The sequence below is a fragment of the Ammospiza caudacuta genome, chromosome 26, assembly GCF_027887145.1.
Source record: "Ammospiza caudacuta isolate bAmmCau1 chromosome 26, bAmmCau1.pri, whole genome shotgun sequence".
Lineage (NCBI taxonomy): Eukaryota > Metazoa > Chordata > Aves > Passeriformes > Passerellidae > Ammospiza > Ammospiza caudacuta.
Genome location: NC_080618.1, coordinates 6839347 through 6855603, shown reverse-complemented (window position 1 = coordinate 6855603; position 16257 = coordinate 6839347). Strand labels below are relative to the sequence as shown.

General features: G+C 50.1%; 1 protein-coding gene across 1 annotated transcript in view; it reads left to right on the top strand.

The window, feature by feature from the left end:
• Positions 1-3275: 3275 nt before the first annotated feature.
• The window catches only part of SNRNP200 (small nuclear ribonucleoprotein U5 subunit 200), a 34438-nt gene continuing 21456 nt past the window's right edge, over positions 3276-16257 (top strand). The window contains exons 1-13 of the mRNA XM_058820346.1: positions 3276-3403; positions 4563-4726; positions 5846-6017; positions 7419-7611; positions 8257-8312; positions 9739-9837; positions 10633-10785; positions 11278-11377; positions 11811-11947; positions 13006-13089; positions 13476-13649; positions 14067-14204; positions 15211-15366. Coding sequence (XP_058676329.1) covers positions 3359-3403; positions 4563-4726; positions 5846-6017; positions 7419-7611; positions 8257-8312; positions 9739-9837; positions 10633-10785; positions 11278-11377; positions 11811-11947; positions 13006-13089; positions 13476-13649; positions 14067-14204; positions 15211-15366 — 1671 coding nt within the window. The 5' untranslated portion in view covers positions 3276-3358. The remainder of the gene's footprint in view (positions 3404-4562; positions 4727-5845; positions 6018-7418; positions 7612-8256; positions 8313-9738; positions 9838-10632; positions 10786-11277; positions 11378-11810; positions 11948-13005; positions 13090-13475; positions 13650-14066; positions 14205-15210; positions 15367-16257) is intronic.

Sequence of the window (16257 nt, the reverse complement as noted above, 5' to 3'; positions counted from 1 at the left end):
CTCGGGAAGGATTTCCGGGAGGGCGGGGGACGGGAAGGGCCGTGGGAATGGGGGACACCCCCGGGCGGGCTTCCTGCGGCGGGGGAGGGTGGCATGGGCACAGCTGGGGTGGCACGGGCACAGCTGGGGTGTGATGGGCACAGCTGGGGTGTGAAAGCCACAGCTGGGGTGTCACAGGAACCTCTGGGGTGTGACAGCCACATCTGGGGTGTGACGGCCACATCTGGGGTGTGACAGCCACATCTGGGTTGGCATTCGCACAGCTGGGGTGCCAGGGACATATCTGGGGTGTGATGGCCACATCTGGGGTGTGACAGCCACAGCTGGGGTGGCATGGGCACAGCTGGGGTGCCAGGGACATATCTGGGGTGTGATGGGCACAGCTGGGGTGTGACAGCCATGTCTGGGGTGTCACAGGAACATCTGGGGTGTCACCAGGGACATCTCGGGTGCCAAGGGCATGGCTGGGGTGTCACAGCCACATCTGGGGTGTGACAGCCACGTTTGGGATGTCACGGGCACATCTGGGTGCCATAGGTACATTTAGGTCATCAGGGGCACAGCTGGGGTGCCACAGGCACATTTGGGGTGTCACGGGCGCATTTGGGGTGCCAGCTGAGGTGCCACATGGAGAATTGGGGTCCCACAGGCAAAGATGGGGGGGGGGTGTCACAGGCCTGGCCAGGGTACCACGGGCAGAAATCGGGGTGCCACGAGCACAGCCGGGGCACAAGAGACAAATGCGGGGTGCCCTGGGCCAGTCTGGGGTGCCCTGGGCACAGCTGGGGTGCCACAGGATCGGCCAAGCCGCCGCGGGCACGGCCGGGGTTCAACAGGCACAGCTGGGCTTGCAACAGGCACGGCGACAGGGACAAAGCACGGCCACGGTGCCACAGGCCACGGGGCACGGCCGGGGTGCCAGGGGCAGGGCCGGGTGCCCAAAGCGGGGACACCACCCTCGGGGTGCCACGGCCAAAGCCAAACCCCGAGATTGGCGCTGGACGCTCCGGGAGCGCCCTGAGGGGCCCGGCCGGGGGGGTCCCCACACGGTGCCACCCCGGCTCCCCACGCGGTGCCACCCCCGGTCCCCACACGGTGCCACCACGGCGGTGCCCCCCCGGCTCCCCACGGCGCTGCCCGCCCAAGCCACGCGCCCCCGGCACCCCCCGCTCCCCGCCGCCGTTACCGTGGGGGGGATTTCCCGCGGCACCGACGGCTCCGAGCGGCGGAGGGGGCGATTCCGGCCCCCCCATCCACGGGCGGATCGCGGTGGGGACGGGGGCGGGGGGGGAGCCGGCGGCGATTCCCGGTACCGGGAGGAACAAAGCGCCTCCCCCTCCTCCTCCCGCCCCCGCGGCTCCGCCACAACAATACCGGGGCGGAGCGGGGGGGGGGGCCCGCACTCACCTCAGGGCGCGGCGGCGGCGGCGGCGGCGGCGGGGCGGGCGGCGGCGGAGCGGGGCGGGCGGGGGGGGGGTTTGGGGGGGCCCGGCCGGGGCGGCGGGAGGCGGGCGGCGGAACGGAGCGGGGCGGGGGCCCGGGCGGGGCGGCGGAGGGAGGCGGCGGAGCGGGGCGGGGGTTCCGGGGGGCGCGGGGGGGCCCGGCCGGGGCGCGGGAGGCGGCAGCGGCGCTGAGGGGAGCGCGCGGCGCGGCCCCGAGCGGCCCCGCCCCGCCCGTGACGTCACGGACCCCCTCAGAGGAGGGGGCTCGGGTCGGGTCGGGTCAGATCGGAACCGCTCGGGTCAGATCGGAATCGCTCGGGGAGGGTCTGATCGGATCGGAACCGCTCGGGTATAATCGGAACCGTTCGGTTCTAATCGGACCCCGGTCCAGTCGGAACCGCGTCCGCTCGGAACCAGTCGGGTCTTACCGGGACCAGTTGGCTCAACCAGGCTTGGCCCAGACCAGCTCTGCTCGGATTGGGTCGCATCCAGAACCACTCGGCCCAGTTCAGCCCACTGGCCAGGCTTGGCTCAGCCCGGCTCGGCCCAGTTCAGAGTATCCCAGTTGGGCTCAGCCCAGTTCAGGCCACTTTACCAGGCTCAGCTCAACCCAGTTGGACTCAGCCCAGTCTGGTTTGACCCGGGTCAGTCCAGCCTGGCTTTACTGGCCTGGCTCGGCTCAGCTCAGCCTGGTTTTACCACCTCCAGTTTGGCGCAGTTCAGCCCAGCTTCACTGAGCTCGGCCTATCCCAGTTCGGCTCAGCTCAGCCCAGTTAGGCCAATCCCAGTTGAGCTCAGCTCATCCCAATCCATCCCAGTTTGACCAGTGCCATCCCGGTGCCATCCCAATGCCACCCGGGTGCCATCCCAGTGCCATCCCCAGTCCCATCCTGGTGCCACCTTGGTGCCATCCCAGTGCCCAGAATCCCTTCCCAGAGAGGACAAGGACAAAGCCCAGGTGGGCACCACGTGTGGCAGCACAGCCAGGTCACCTCCAGGGACAGGACAAGTGCCACATGGTGCCACCCCTGCTGGGACACGGCCGAGCTGGCACGGCCGCCGGGCACCTCTCCAGGGGCTGGCACCGCGCTCCACTAATTAACAGGGCCGAGGTAATGAGGGCACCGCAGCGGGCACTGAGCTGTGACCCCAAAGCCAGCAAGGGAGGGGAATGGGGAGAGGGAGGCGCTGCCCGCGTCCCCTGGCACCCCAAAATGAACGGGGACACAACCCTGGTGGGCAGTCAAGGACCCCAAAATGGCCAGAGACCCCTCAATGCCTGGGGACCCCCAAATGCTCAAGGAACCCGCAGTGCCCAGAGACCCCCAAATGCCCAGGGACCCTCAATGCCAGAGACCCCACACTGCCCGGACCCCCCAAATGCTCACAGACCCCTCAATGCCCAGGGACCACCCCAGTACCCAGAAACGCCTCAATGCCCAGGGGCCCCCCAAATGCCCCTCAGTGCCCTCCTCGGGGACAATTCGGGGGTGTCGCCTCCCCCCTCCGCGGGCACCACATGTGCCCTCACACCGAAAAGGGGCGTGGTCCCATCAGGGGGCGTGGTTTTCACATATCGACCAATAGGAAGTGGCGAACTTCGAACTGACCGCGCCCCCTGCCCCGCCCAGCCAACTTCAGGCGTTTGAACGTCAATCAAAATCATGGCGGGTGGCCGTCTGACCAATCACAGGCAGCTCCCGGTGTGGGGGCGGGATTTAGCGGTTATCAACCAATAAAAATGAGTAATGGGCGGAGCCTAGTTCTCGCGTGCCCAGGCGCGTTTCCGCCTAACCCGGAAGTTCTGCTGAAGGCGCTTCCGGTGCGGCGGCCGTGCGGCTTCATCAGGGCCCGCTCCCGTTCCCGGCTCCGCTCCCGGTCCCGGCCCCGTTCGGGGCCCCGCTCCCGGCGCAGCCATGGCGGACGTGACCGCCCGTAGCCTGCAGTATGAGTACAAGGCGGTGAGTGCGCGCTCGGTGCCCTGAACCCCGTCCCGTTACCTTGAGCGCACCCCGGTACTATGAGCCCGTCCCGTTATCATGGGCGCACCCCGGTACGGTGAGCCCATCACGTTACCGTGAGCTCCCTCCACCCCAATTGGGACTCGGTATGGGACCCTCAGCCTCGTACTGGGTCCTCGGACCCCAGTTTGGGATTCCCTTGTCCCGGTTTGGGGTTCCTCAGCCCCATTTTGGGATCTCCTGTCCCAGTTTGGGACCCCTCTCAACCCCATTTGGAGACCCCCAATCCCATTTTGGGACCCCCTCGATTTCTTCCAGCCCCGGTTCATCCCCTCAACCCCATTCCCGTCACCCCAAATCCCATTTCAGTCCCATGTTACCCCGTATTAACCCCATTTAAATCCCATTCTATCCCATTTAACCCCATTTTAACCTCATTTTAATCCCATTTTCCCCCAGAACTCCAACCTGGTGCTCCAGGCCGACCGCTCCCCGATCAAATGGGGAATCCCATTTCAATTCCATTTCACTCCCCTTTTACCCCATTTAACCCCATTTTAATCTCATTTTACCCCATTTTACCCTCTATTAATCCCATTTTAATCCCATTTTCCCCCAGAACTCCAACCTGGTGCTCCAGGCCGACAGCTCCCCGATCAAATGGGGAATCCCATTTCAATCCCATTTTACCCCATTTTAACATCATTTTAATCCCATTTTTCCCGTTTTTTCCCCCAGAACTCCAACCTGGTACTCCAAGCCGACCGCTCGCTGATCAAATGGGAAATCCCATTTTACCCCATTTAAATCCCATTTTACCCCATTTAAATCCCATTTTACCCCATTTAAATCCCATTTTGACGCCATTTTACCCCATTGTGACGCCATTTTACCCCAATTTGACGCCATTTTATCCCATTTTACTCCATTTAAATCCCATTTTGACGCCATTTTACCCCGTTTTGACGCCATTTTACCCCATTGTGACGCCATTTTACCCCAATTTGACGCCATTTTATCCCATTTTACTCCATTTAAATCCCATTTTGACGCCATTTTATCCCGTTTTGACGCCATTTTGCCCCATTTTGACGCCATTTTACCCCGTTTTGACGCCATTTTACCCCATTTTAACGCCATTTTTCCCATTTTCCTCCAGAACTCCAACCTGGTGCTCCAGGCCGACCGCTCGCTGATCGACCGCACGCGCCGGGACGAGCCCACGGGGGAGGTTCTGTCCCTGGTGGGGAAGCTCGAGGGCACCCGCATGGGGGACAAGGCCCAGAGAACCAAACCCCAAATGCAGGAGGAGAGGAGAGCCAAGTGAGCAGGAAAAATTGGGAATTTTCAGGGAATTTTCATCCTGGGATCATGGGAGAAATTATGGGAGAGGTTCTGGTTTGGGTTCGGAAAAGTTGATTTTTGCTGGTGGTCGATTTCTCAAAAAATTGGATTTTTTTCCGGTGCTAAGTATCCCAAAATATTTGGGCTTTTTGGTAGTAAATATTTAAAAAAATCTGTTTTTCTTGGTGCTAAATATCCCAAAAACCTGCTTTTCCTGGTGCCCAATTTCCAAAAAAAATCTCATATTTTGGTGCCAAATTTTTCAAAAAAAGTTTTTTTTTGGTGCTAAATATCCCAAAAAAATCTTCTCTTCTTGGTGCTAAATATCCCAAAAAATGCTGCTTTTCTTGGTGCCAAATATAAAAAAAAATTTGCATTTTTTGGTGTAAAATACCCAAAAAATTTGCTTTTTCTGGTGCTAAATATCCCAATAAAATCTCTTTGTTTTGGAGCTTCCCCTTTTCCAACTCAACATTTTTGGGGATTTTTGGGGTGGAAAACCCAAAATCCCAAACAAACCCAACTGAGAGCCACCAAAATTATCACAAAAAAATGAAAATAAATCAACTTTTTCTCAATTTTTTGGAGTAAATTTTTTGGAAAAAGCAGGATTTGGCCATGAGGGATTGGGAAACCCAAAACTCCAAACCAACCCAACTGTGAGCCACCAAAATCATCTAAAAAAAAAAAAAAAGAAAAATAAATAATTTTTTTCTCAAATTTTTGGAATAAATTAATCTGGAAAAAGCAGGATTTGGCCATGAAGGAACTTTTGGGGTTGGGAAACCCAAAACCACAAACAAATCCCAACTACGAGTCACCACAATCATCTAAAAAAAAAATGAAAATAAATCCATTTTTTTTCAATTTTTTGGAGTAAATCAATCTGGAAAAAGCAGGATTTGGCCCTGAGGGAATTTTTAGGGTTGGAAAACCCAAAACTCCAAACCAACCCCAACTGGAAGCCACCAAAATCATCACAAAAAAAATGAAAACAAATCAATTTTTTACCATGTTTTTTTGGGAAAAAATGGGTCAGGAAAAGCAGGAATTGCTCCCTGAGCACCCCTAATTCCCAGTTTTCCCCGATTTTCCCAGGAGGAGGAAGAGGGACGAGGACAGGCACGACATCAACAAGATGAAGGGCTACACGCTGCTGTCCGAGGGCATCGACGAGATGGTGGGCATCATCTACAAGCCCAAGACCAAGGAGACACGAGAGACCTACGAGGTTCTCCTGAGCTTCATCCAGGCTGCCCTGGGCGACCAGGTGAGGTTTGGGGGCACCTCTGGGGTTTGGGATTGGGCGTCCAGCTCTGGTGGCCCCGTGGGATGAGGTTGGGAGGTGTGGGATGGGTTGGGTTGGAAGGCGTTGTGGAGTTCTACCATGGGTTGAGATGTTTTCTGCTGGATCAGCTTGGGTTGGACACTCCCAGGGATCCCAGCTGCTCTGGAGAGTCCATCCCACCACCTTCCCAAAATCCCACCCAAATCTCCACATGGAACCATGGAATGGGTTGGGTTGGAAGGGGTTGTGAAGTTCTACCATGGGTTGGGATGTTTTCTACTGGATGAACCTGGGTTTGGACACTCCCAGGGATCCCAGCTGCTCTGGGAATCCATCCCAGCCCCATACCCAACAATTCTTCCCAAAATCCCGCCCAAATCTCCGCATGGAGCCATGGAATGGTTTGTGTTTGAGGGACAGCAAAGTTCATCTGGTCCCACCATGGGTCCTGCACTTTGCATAGATCCAGGTAGCTCCAACCTGGTCTTGGACACTTCTAAGGATCCCAACTCCTCACCCAATATTTCTTCCCAAAATCCCACCCAAATCTGCACATGGAACCATGGAATAGGTTGGATTAGAAGGGTTTGTAGAAGTTATGAAGTTCTACCATGGGTTGAGATGTTTTCTGCTGGATCAACCTGGGTTTGGACACTCCCAGGGATTCCAGCTTCTCTGGTGATTCCATGCCAGCTCCTCACTCAAAATCCCACCTAAACCTGCCCGTGGAACCATGGACGGTTTGGGTTTGAGGAACACCAAAGCTCATCTGGTCCCACCATGGGTCCCACACTTTCTACTGTCCCAGGTGACTCCAGAATGGTCTTGGACAGTTCTGAGGATCCCAGCTCCTCACCCAGTATTTCCTCCCAAAATCCCACCCAAATCTCCACATGGAACCATGGAATAGGTTGGGTTGGAAAGAACCTTAAAGCTCATCAGGTCCCACCATGAGTTGGGACATTTCCCAGTGTCCCAGATGGCTCCAGCTTGGTCTTGGACACTTCCAGGGATCCCAGCTTCTCATCACTCCCAAAAGGAAGAGCTCCTTTCCAAAATCCCACCCAAATCTCCAGAAGGAACCATGGATGGTTTGGGTTTGAGGAGCACCAAAGCTCACCTGGTCCCACCATGAGCTGGGACATCTCCCAGTGTCCCAGGTGGCTCCAACTTGGCCTTGGACACTTCTAAGGATCCCAGCTCCTCACCCAATATTATTTCCCAAAATTCCACCTAAACCTGCCCGTGGAACCATGGAATGGTTTGGGTTTGAGGAACACCAAAGCTCACCTGGCCCCACCACAAGCTGGGACATCTCCCAGTGTCCCAGGTGGCTCCAGCCTGGTCCCAGCTGAGCGTTGCCGGTGTCCTGTCCCTCCCCAGCCCCGGGACATCCTGTGTGGGGCCGCAGACGAGGTCCTGGCCGTGCTGAAGAACGAGAAGCTGCGGGACAAGGAGCGGCGCAAGGAGGTGGAGCTGCTGCTGGGCCCCACCGACGACACGCGCTACCACGTGCTGGTCAACCTGGGCAAGAAGATCACCGACTACGGCGGGGACAAGGACATCCAGAACATGGGTAGGACAAATTTGGGAATTTTGGGGATTTTTTTTATTTTTTTGGGGGGGATTTTTTAGGGATTTTTTGCAATTTTTTTTCACAATTTTTATTTTCATTTTGGAGGATTTTTTCAGAATTTTAAAAATTTTTTTTCCTCTATTACTTTATGTATATTTTTAACATTTTTTATTTTTTAGGGGATTTTTTTTAGGATTTTTTTGGTAACTTTTTTGCAATTTTTTCTGTGATTTTGGGAGGAATTTTGAAGTTTTTTTTTTATTTTTTTCAATATTACTATATACATATATATTATTATATTATCAGTTTTATTGTTTTTTTTCAGGATTTGTTTTTTTATCTTGTCAGGATTATTATTTATTTTTTGGAGATTTTTTTGGGATTCCGGGTGATTTGTGGGTGGATCCCATGCGGAATTCCAAGTGGATTCTGAGGGAATTCCCAGTGAATTCTGGGTGAATTCTGGGTACATTTTGGTTGGATTCCAGATGAATTCTGGGTGGATTCCATGTGGATCCCAGTCAGAATTCCAGGCATTCCCAGTGAATTCCACGTGGGATTCCGGGTGCGTTTTGGGTGCATTCTGGGTGGATCCCATGTGGAATTCCAGCCATTCCCAGCCATTCCATGCCCTGTTCCTTGCAGATGACAACATCGATGAGACCTACGGGGTGAACGTGCAGTTCGAGTCCGACGAGGAGGTGGGGACGGCTCCGTCAGCCTGGCTCCTGTGGGGTCACCCCTGTCCCATTGCCTTAAATCCCATTTTCCTTAAATCCCATTCCCATTTTCCTGTGTCCCATTTGGCTTCACCCAATTTTCTTTATCCCACATTCCTTAATCCCGTTTTCCTGTGTCCCATTTTCTTCCTGGTTTCCTATTGATCCCATTTTCCTTTATCCTGTTTCCATTTACTTTAATCCCATTTCTCTCCATCCTATTTCTTTTATCCCGTTTCCCTTTATCCCGTTTCCCTTTATTCCATTTTTTTCAGGGAACCACCTTTATCCGATTTCCCTTAAATCCCATTTCCATTTCCCTTAAATCCATTTCACTTTATCCCATTTTCCTCCTGGTTCCCCACATTTTCTTGTGTCCCATTTTCCTTGATCCCATTTGCTTTTTCCTTGATCCCATTTTCCGTTATCCCATTCTTTTCATGGAACCACTTTTATCCCATTTTATTCTATCCCATTTCCATTTCCCTTAATCCCATTTCCCTTTATCCCATTTTCCTGTGTCCCGTTTTGCTTTACCCAATTTTCTTTATTTCACGTTCCTTGATCCCATTTCCCTTGATCCCATTACCCTTAAATCCATTTCACTTTATCCCATTTTCCTCCTGGTTCCCCATTGATCCCATTTTCCTTTATCCCATTTCCATTTTCTTATCCTATTTCCTTCATCCCATTTCCATTTTCCTTTATCCCGTTTCCCTCCATCCCATTTCCATTTCCCTTTATTCCGTTTCCCTTTATTCCATTTTTTTCATGGAACCACTTTTATCCCATTTCCCTTAAATCCCATTTCCATTTCCCTTAAATCCATTTCACTTTATCCCCTTTTCCTCCTGGTTCCCCACATTTTCTTGTGTCCCATTTTCCTCCTGGTTCCCCATTGATCCCATTTTCCTTGATCCCGTTTCCATTTTCCTTTGTCCCGTTTCCATTTCCCTCCATCCCATTTCCATTTTCCTTTATCCCATTTATTTTCCTTTATCCAGTTCTTTTCATGGCACCACCTTGATCCCATTTCCCTTGATCCCATTTCCCTGTGTCCATTTTCCTTGTGGGACCACTTTTATCCCATTTCCATTTATCCCTTTTCCTTTTACCTCTTTATCCCTTTTCCCTTGATCCCATTCCCATTTCCCTTTATCCCATTTTGCTTTATCCTTTTTCCATTTCCCTTTGTCCCATTTCCCTTTATCCCATGTTTTGGGAGGAAATGAATAAAATGGAATTTGGGGGGGAAAAGAGGCAAAAAAAAAGGGATTTCTGAGGGGGAAAAAAGGGATTTTGAGGGAAAAAGAAGGGTAAAAATGGGATTTTTGAGGAATAAAGGGATTTTTGAGGAATAAAGGGATTTTTGAGGAATAAAGGGATAAAATCAGGGCTGTCCCCACAGGAGGGGGACGAGGACATCTACGGGGAGGTTCGGGACGAGGCGTCGGACGATGACCTGGAGGGGGACGAGGCCGTGGTGCGCTGCACGCTGTCGGCCAACGTGAGTGTGGGATTGCTGGGAAATGGGATTTTTGGGTTTTTTATGGAATTTTTGGGGTTTTTATGGGATGTTTTTGGGGTTTTTATGGGATGTTTTTGGGGTTTTTATGGGATGTTTTTGGGGTTTTTTTGGGTTTTCAATGGTATTTTTGGGTTTTTTTTTTTTGGGTTTTTGGGGTATTTATGAGGTTTTAATGGGAATTTTTTTGGATTTTAAATGGGATTTTTTTAAATAGGGTTTTAATGGGAATTTGTAAATAGGATTTTTTGATGGGTTTTGATAGGTTTTGATGGGTTTTTTAATGGGATTTTTGGGGATTTTTTTATTGGACTTTTTAAAATGAGGTGTTTTAAAATTGGATTTTAAAAATGAGATTTTAATGGGAATTTTGGGATTTTAATGGGATTTTTTGTTGGGATTTTTTAAGTGGGATTTTTGGGGATTTTTATGGGGATTTTGGGATTTTAATGGGATGTTTTAAATTGGATTTTTATGGGAATTTGGGAATTTTTTTGATGGTAATTTTTTTTATTTTGATGGGATTTTTGTGGGAATTTTTGGAATTTTTCAGGATTTTTATTTGATTTGTTTGGATTTTATGGACTTTTGATGGGAATGTTTGGGATTTTCCAGCTGGTGGCCTCAGGGGAGCTGGTGAGCTCCAACAAGAAGAACCTGCCGCCCACAGGACATTGAAAATTTGAGAATGATGGGATTTTATGAGATTTTTTGGGATTTCATGGCCCTAAACTTCCTCAAATCCCAGGAATAATGTGAATTTTGGGGATTTTGCAGCTGGTGGCCTCGGGGGAGCTGATGAGCTCCAAGAAGAAGGATCTGCACCCGCGGGACATCGACGCCTTCTGGCTGCAGCGCCAGCTCAGCCGCTTCTACGACGACGCCATCGTGTCCCAGAAAAAGGCAGACGAGGTCCTGGAGATCCTCAAGGTCTGTGCTCTCCAAATCCTTGGCATTTGGGAGAATTTTCCCTCTAAAAATTGAGATTTTGGTTGAAAATTCATTGCTTGGGATTTTGGGGTGGTTTTTCCTTGGAAATCGCTGTCCATGACTTTGTTCCTTCCTGATTTCTGGTAAAATGGGAATTTTTGAGATCTTCGAGGTCTGTGGTCACCAAATCTTTGAGATTTGGGAGAATTTTGCCTCTAAAAATTGGGAATTTGGGTTAAAATTAATTCCTTGGGACTTTATGGGATTTTGGGGTGGTTTTCCCTTGGAAATTGTCCATGGGGTCTTTTCCTTCCCGATTTCCATATTTTTGAGGGAAAATGGGAATTTTGGGCTTGTTTTTTAGCTTTTAAGATAATTTTTTAGCTTCTAGGATTTTTTCCTCTCTTTTCCCAACCTCTCCTCACCTCCATCCCATGGAAATCAGGGATCTGGATTCCCTGGGTTTGAGAATTCCATGTTTTTTCCCCTCAGACTGCCAGCGATGACCGGGAATGTGAGAACCAGCTGGTGCTGCTGCTGGGCTTCAACACCTTCGACTTCATCAAGGTCCTCAGGCAGCACAGGATGATGAGTGAGTTTGGTTTTCCTTTTCCAATGGAATTCTGGCCATGAAATCCCAAAAAAAACCCATCAAATCCATCAAAATCCCAAAAATGCCATTAAATTTCATAAAATCCCAAAAATTCACAGCAAATCCCATAAAAGTCCCCAAAACTCCCATTAAAAATCCCATTTTAAAAATCCCAAAAATTCCCATTAAAGTCCCAAAAAATTCAGATAAAATCCCATTAAAAAAAATTCAGATAAAAACCTATAGAAATCCCAAAAATTTAAGATAAAGTCCCATTAAAAAATCCCATAGAAATCGCAACAAATCCCAAAAAATTATCTTGAAAATCCCATTATAAAAAATACCAATAAATCCCATAAAATTCCCATACAAATGTTGTCAAAGTCCCCAAAAAAACCCATAAAAATCTCAAAAATGTTGATTTTTTTCCTAGTTCTGTACTGTACCCTGCTGGCCAGCGCGCAGAGCGAGGCGGAGAAGGAACGCATCATGGGCAAGATGGAGGCCGACCCCGAGCTCTCCAAATTCCTCTACCAGCTCCATGAAACAGAAAAAGAGGATCTGATCCGGGTCAGGAATTTTATGGGATTTATAGGATTTGTGGGATTTGGGTTTGGGGTTGGGAATGGGGGCTGGAATCCCAAAAAATCTGTGAGGAAGCGATGCTGCCGTGGCTGCTTCAGCCTTCTCAGGGTTTGTTTTTCTGTCAAAATTCCACAAAAAATCACCCTGAAATGCCCCAAATCCCACAAAATATCCCAAATGGTTCCTGGTTTGTTGTGGGATTTGGGTTTGGGGCTGGAAACGAGGCTGGAATCCTGCAAAAATCTGTGGGGAAGCGACACTGCCATGTCCATTTCTGCTTTCTCAGGATCAGCTTTTCCATCAAAATCCCACAAAAAATCACCCTGAAATACTCCAAATCCCACAAAATATCCCACATGGTAATTCCTGGTTTATAAAAATGGTTATTCCTGGTTTTTGGATGAGTTTTCCAAAGAAATTGAGGGAACAGGAGCACTTTAAGAGGCTGAATCCCAATTTTTCCCCTCAGGTGTGGAAGCCATTTTTCTGAGGGGATATTTGGTTATCCCACCTAAAAAGATTATTACTGGTTTATTAAAATAGTTATTCCTGTTTTTTGGATGGCTTTTCCCAAAGAATTTGTGGGAATTGAGGGAATAGGAGCATCTTAGAGAAGGGTGAGTGCCAATCCCAATTCTTTTTAGGAGGATCGCTCCTGGCGGGAGCCATTTTTGTGAGGGGAAATTTGGTTTTCCTGCCAAAAATTATTATTATTCCCAGTTTATCAAAGTGGTTATTCCTGGTTTATAAAAATAGTTATTCCTTGTTTTTGGATGGATTCCCAGAGGATTTGAGGGAATAGAAGCACCTTAGAGGAGTCTGAGCTTCTTACCTGAGGCGAATCCTGATTTTTCCCCTCAGGAGTAACACTCCTGGTAGGAGCCATTTTTGTGAGGGGAAATTTGGTTTTCCCGCCAAAAATTATTATTCCTGGTTTATAAAAATGGTTATTCCTGTTTTATTTCTAAAAACTTGAGGGAACAGGAGCACTTTGGAGGACTCTGAGCCTCTTACCTGAGTTGAATCCTGATTTTTCCCCTCAGGAGGAACGCTCCCGGCGGGAACGCGTGCGCCAGTCCCGCATGGACACCGACCTGGAATCCATGGACCTGGACCAGGGAGGAGAGGTAAAATCCTGGGATTTGCTCCCACAACACCCCCAGCTATCCCAAAAAACATTTGATCCCACAGGGAAGATGGAGTCCCACTTGGAATCTGCAGCTTTTCTTTCAAACATGAGGAGAAACAATTCCTATTTTTACTTTTCCCCCCATTTCCCCCCCATATTTCCCCCCATTGTTTCCCTTTTTTCCCCTTTTCCTCCATTGCTTCCCCATTTCTTTCCCTTTTCCCCTCATTTCCCCCTCTTTTTCCCCCTCATTTTTCCTCTCATTTTTCCCATTTCTTTTCCTATTTCTTTTCCCATCATTTTCCCCCCCTTTTTCCCCCATTTTCCCCATTTTTTAAAACTTTTTTTCCCCCCATTTCTCTCATTTTCCCCATTATTTTCCAGGCTCTGGCTCCCAGGCAGGTGCTGGATTTGGAGGACCTGGTGTTTGCCCAGGGCAGTCACTTCATGGCCAACAAGAGGTGCCAGCTCCCGGACGGATCCTTCCGGAGACAGCGCAAGGGATACGAGGAAGTTCACGTTCCTGCCCTAAAACCCAAACCCTTTGGGGCTGACGAGGTTTGTTCCCCCAAAAAAACCCCAAAAATTGATTTCTTTTCATTTTTTCCCATGAAAACCCAAACCCTTCAGAGCTGACTAAGTTTGTCCCTCCAAAAAAATGGGGAAAATTTGATTTATTTTCATTTTTTCCATGAAAACCCAAACCCTTTGGAGCTGACGAGGTTTGTCCCCAAAATAATTGAAAAAAAAAGATTTATTTTTATTTTTTCCTTTTTTTTTTTGTGTCCACGTTGGGATTAATCCCAAATATTTTCCCTAACACTGGTTTCAGTTTGAGATTTAAGGATTTGAACTTTTCCATGGAATCTAAGATGATAAAAATTGAATTTTCCCTCATTCCCACCCCTAAATTTTTATTTTCTGACCTGGAAAATTCCCTAAATTAATTTTTTTCCACATTTTCCCTCTTCCCAGCAATTGGTTTCTGTGGAAAAACTCCCCAAATATGCTCAGGCTGGTTTTGAGGGCTTCAAAACCCTCAACAGGATCCAGAGCAAACTGTTCCGGGCAGCGCTGGAGTCTGATGAGAACCTGCTGCTCTGCGCCCCCACGGTGAGATTTGGGGTTCTGGGGCTTTTGGGAAGAATTCTGGGATTTTTTGGGGTTTTTGGGGGTGAAATGTCTCCATTTCAGGGCATGGGGAAGATGAATGTGGTACATGTTTTGGGGGTGGAGAAGCTCAGAGGTTCCTCAAGGTGGATCTGGGGTTTAGGGTGGAGAACTTCAGGGTTTCTCATGGTGTTCCTCAAGGTGGATCTGGAGTTTGGCATGGAGAAGCTCAGGGAGTTCCTCGAGGTGTTCCCCAGCGTGGATCTGGGGTTTGAGGGTGGAGAAGCTCAGGGTTCCTCAAGGTGGATCTGGGGTTTAGGGTTGAAGAAGCTCAGGGGGTTCTTCAAGGTGCTCCTTAAGGTGGATCTGGGATTTGGGGCTGGAGAACTTCAGGGTTCCTCAAAGTGGATCTGGGGCTTGGGGTAAAAAACCTTGGACCTGTTCAAGAGAATTCCAGGATTTTTTTGGGATGGACACATTCAGAAGACCAATATTGAGTTGTGGACCCTTTTTGTGGAGAACTCCCAGATTTTTTGGGATGGAATTTCTCCATTTCAGGGCATGGGGAAGATGAACATGGATGACCCTTTTTGGGGGTGGAGAACCTCCAGGGTTCCTCAAGGTGGATCTTGGGTTTGAGGTGGAGAAGTTCAGGGGTTTCCTCAAGGTGTTCCTCAAGATGGATCTGGGGTTTGGGGATGAAGAACCTCCAGGGTTCCTCAAGGTGGATCTAGGGTTTGGTTAGAGAAGCTCAGGGAGTTCCTCGAGGTGTTCCTCAGGATGGATCTGGGGTTTGGGGCTGGAGAACCTCAGGGTTCCCCAAGGTGGATCTGGGGTTTGGGGTTAGAGAAGCTCAGGGGGTTCCTCCAGGTGGATCTTGGTTTTGATGTTGGAGAACCTCAGGGTTCCTCAAGGTGTATCTGGGGTCTGGTGTGGAGAACCTTGGACCTGTCCGGGATAGCTCCAGGACTTTTAGGGATTTTTTTGGGACGGAATGTCTCGGTGGCAGGGCGCGGGGAAGACCAATGTGGCGCTGATGTGCATGCTGAGGGAGATCGGCAAACACATCAACATGGACGGCACCATCAACGTGGACGACTTCAAGATCATCTACATCGCACCCATGAGGTCCCTGGTGCAGGAGATGGTCGGGAGCTTCAGCAAGGTGAGGGACCAGCGGGGTCGGAGCTCCAGGTTTGGGATCAGGTCCAAAGGGAGGCCTGGGATCAGGTCCCAGAGGAGGTTTGGGGTTGGAGATGAGTTGGATCAGATCTAAGAAGAGGTTTGGGATCACGGAGGGGTTGGGAACAGAGGTGGGGAAGGGGCTGGAGAACAAGGAGAAGGCTCTGGAGAACTCCTGAGGGATCTGGGATGGGTTATGGGGTTGGAGAACATCCAGAGATGGAGAATTTCTGAGGGATCTGGGATGGGTTATGGGGTTGGAGAACTTCAGGGATGGAGAATTTCTGAGGGATCTGGGATGGGTTATGGGGTTGGAGAACTTCAGGGATGGAGAACTCCTGAGGGATCTGGGATGGGTTGTGGGCTTGGAGAACATCCAGGGATGGAGAACTCCTGAGGGATCTGGGATGGGTTATGGGCTTGGAGAACTTCAGGGATGGAGAATTTCTGAGGGATCTGGGATGGGTTATGGGGTTGGAGAACTTCAGGGATGGAGAACTCCTGAGGGATCTGGGATGGGTTGTGGGCTTGGAGAACATCCAGGGATGGAGAACTCCTGAGGGATCTGGGATGGGTTATGGGCTTGGAGAACTTCAGGGATGGAGAATTTCTGAGGGATCTGGGAAAGGAGCTCAGGTGGGAGAAGAAGAGGGTCTGGGATGGGATATGGGGTAGGAGAAGGTCCAGGGATGGAGAATTCCTGGGGGATCTGGAATGGGTTATGGGATTGAAGAACTTCAGGGATGGAGAATTTCTGAGGGATCTGGGAAAGGAGCTGAGCCTGGAGAAAAGTGGATCATGGGGTTTTGCACACCTCCCTGGCAGGAGAGGATATCCAGGTGGGATTTGGGATCTCAGGGAACACCCTCAAACC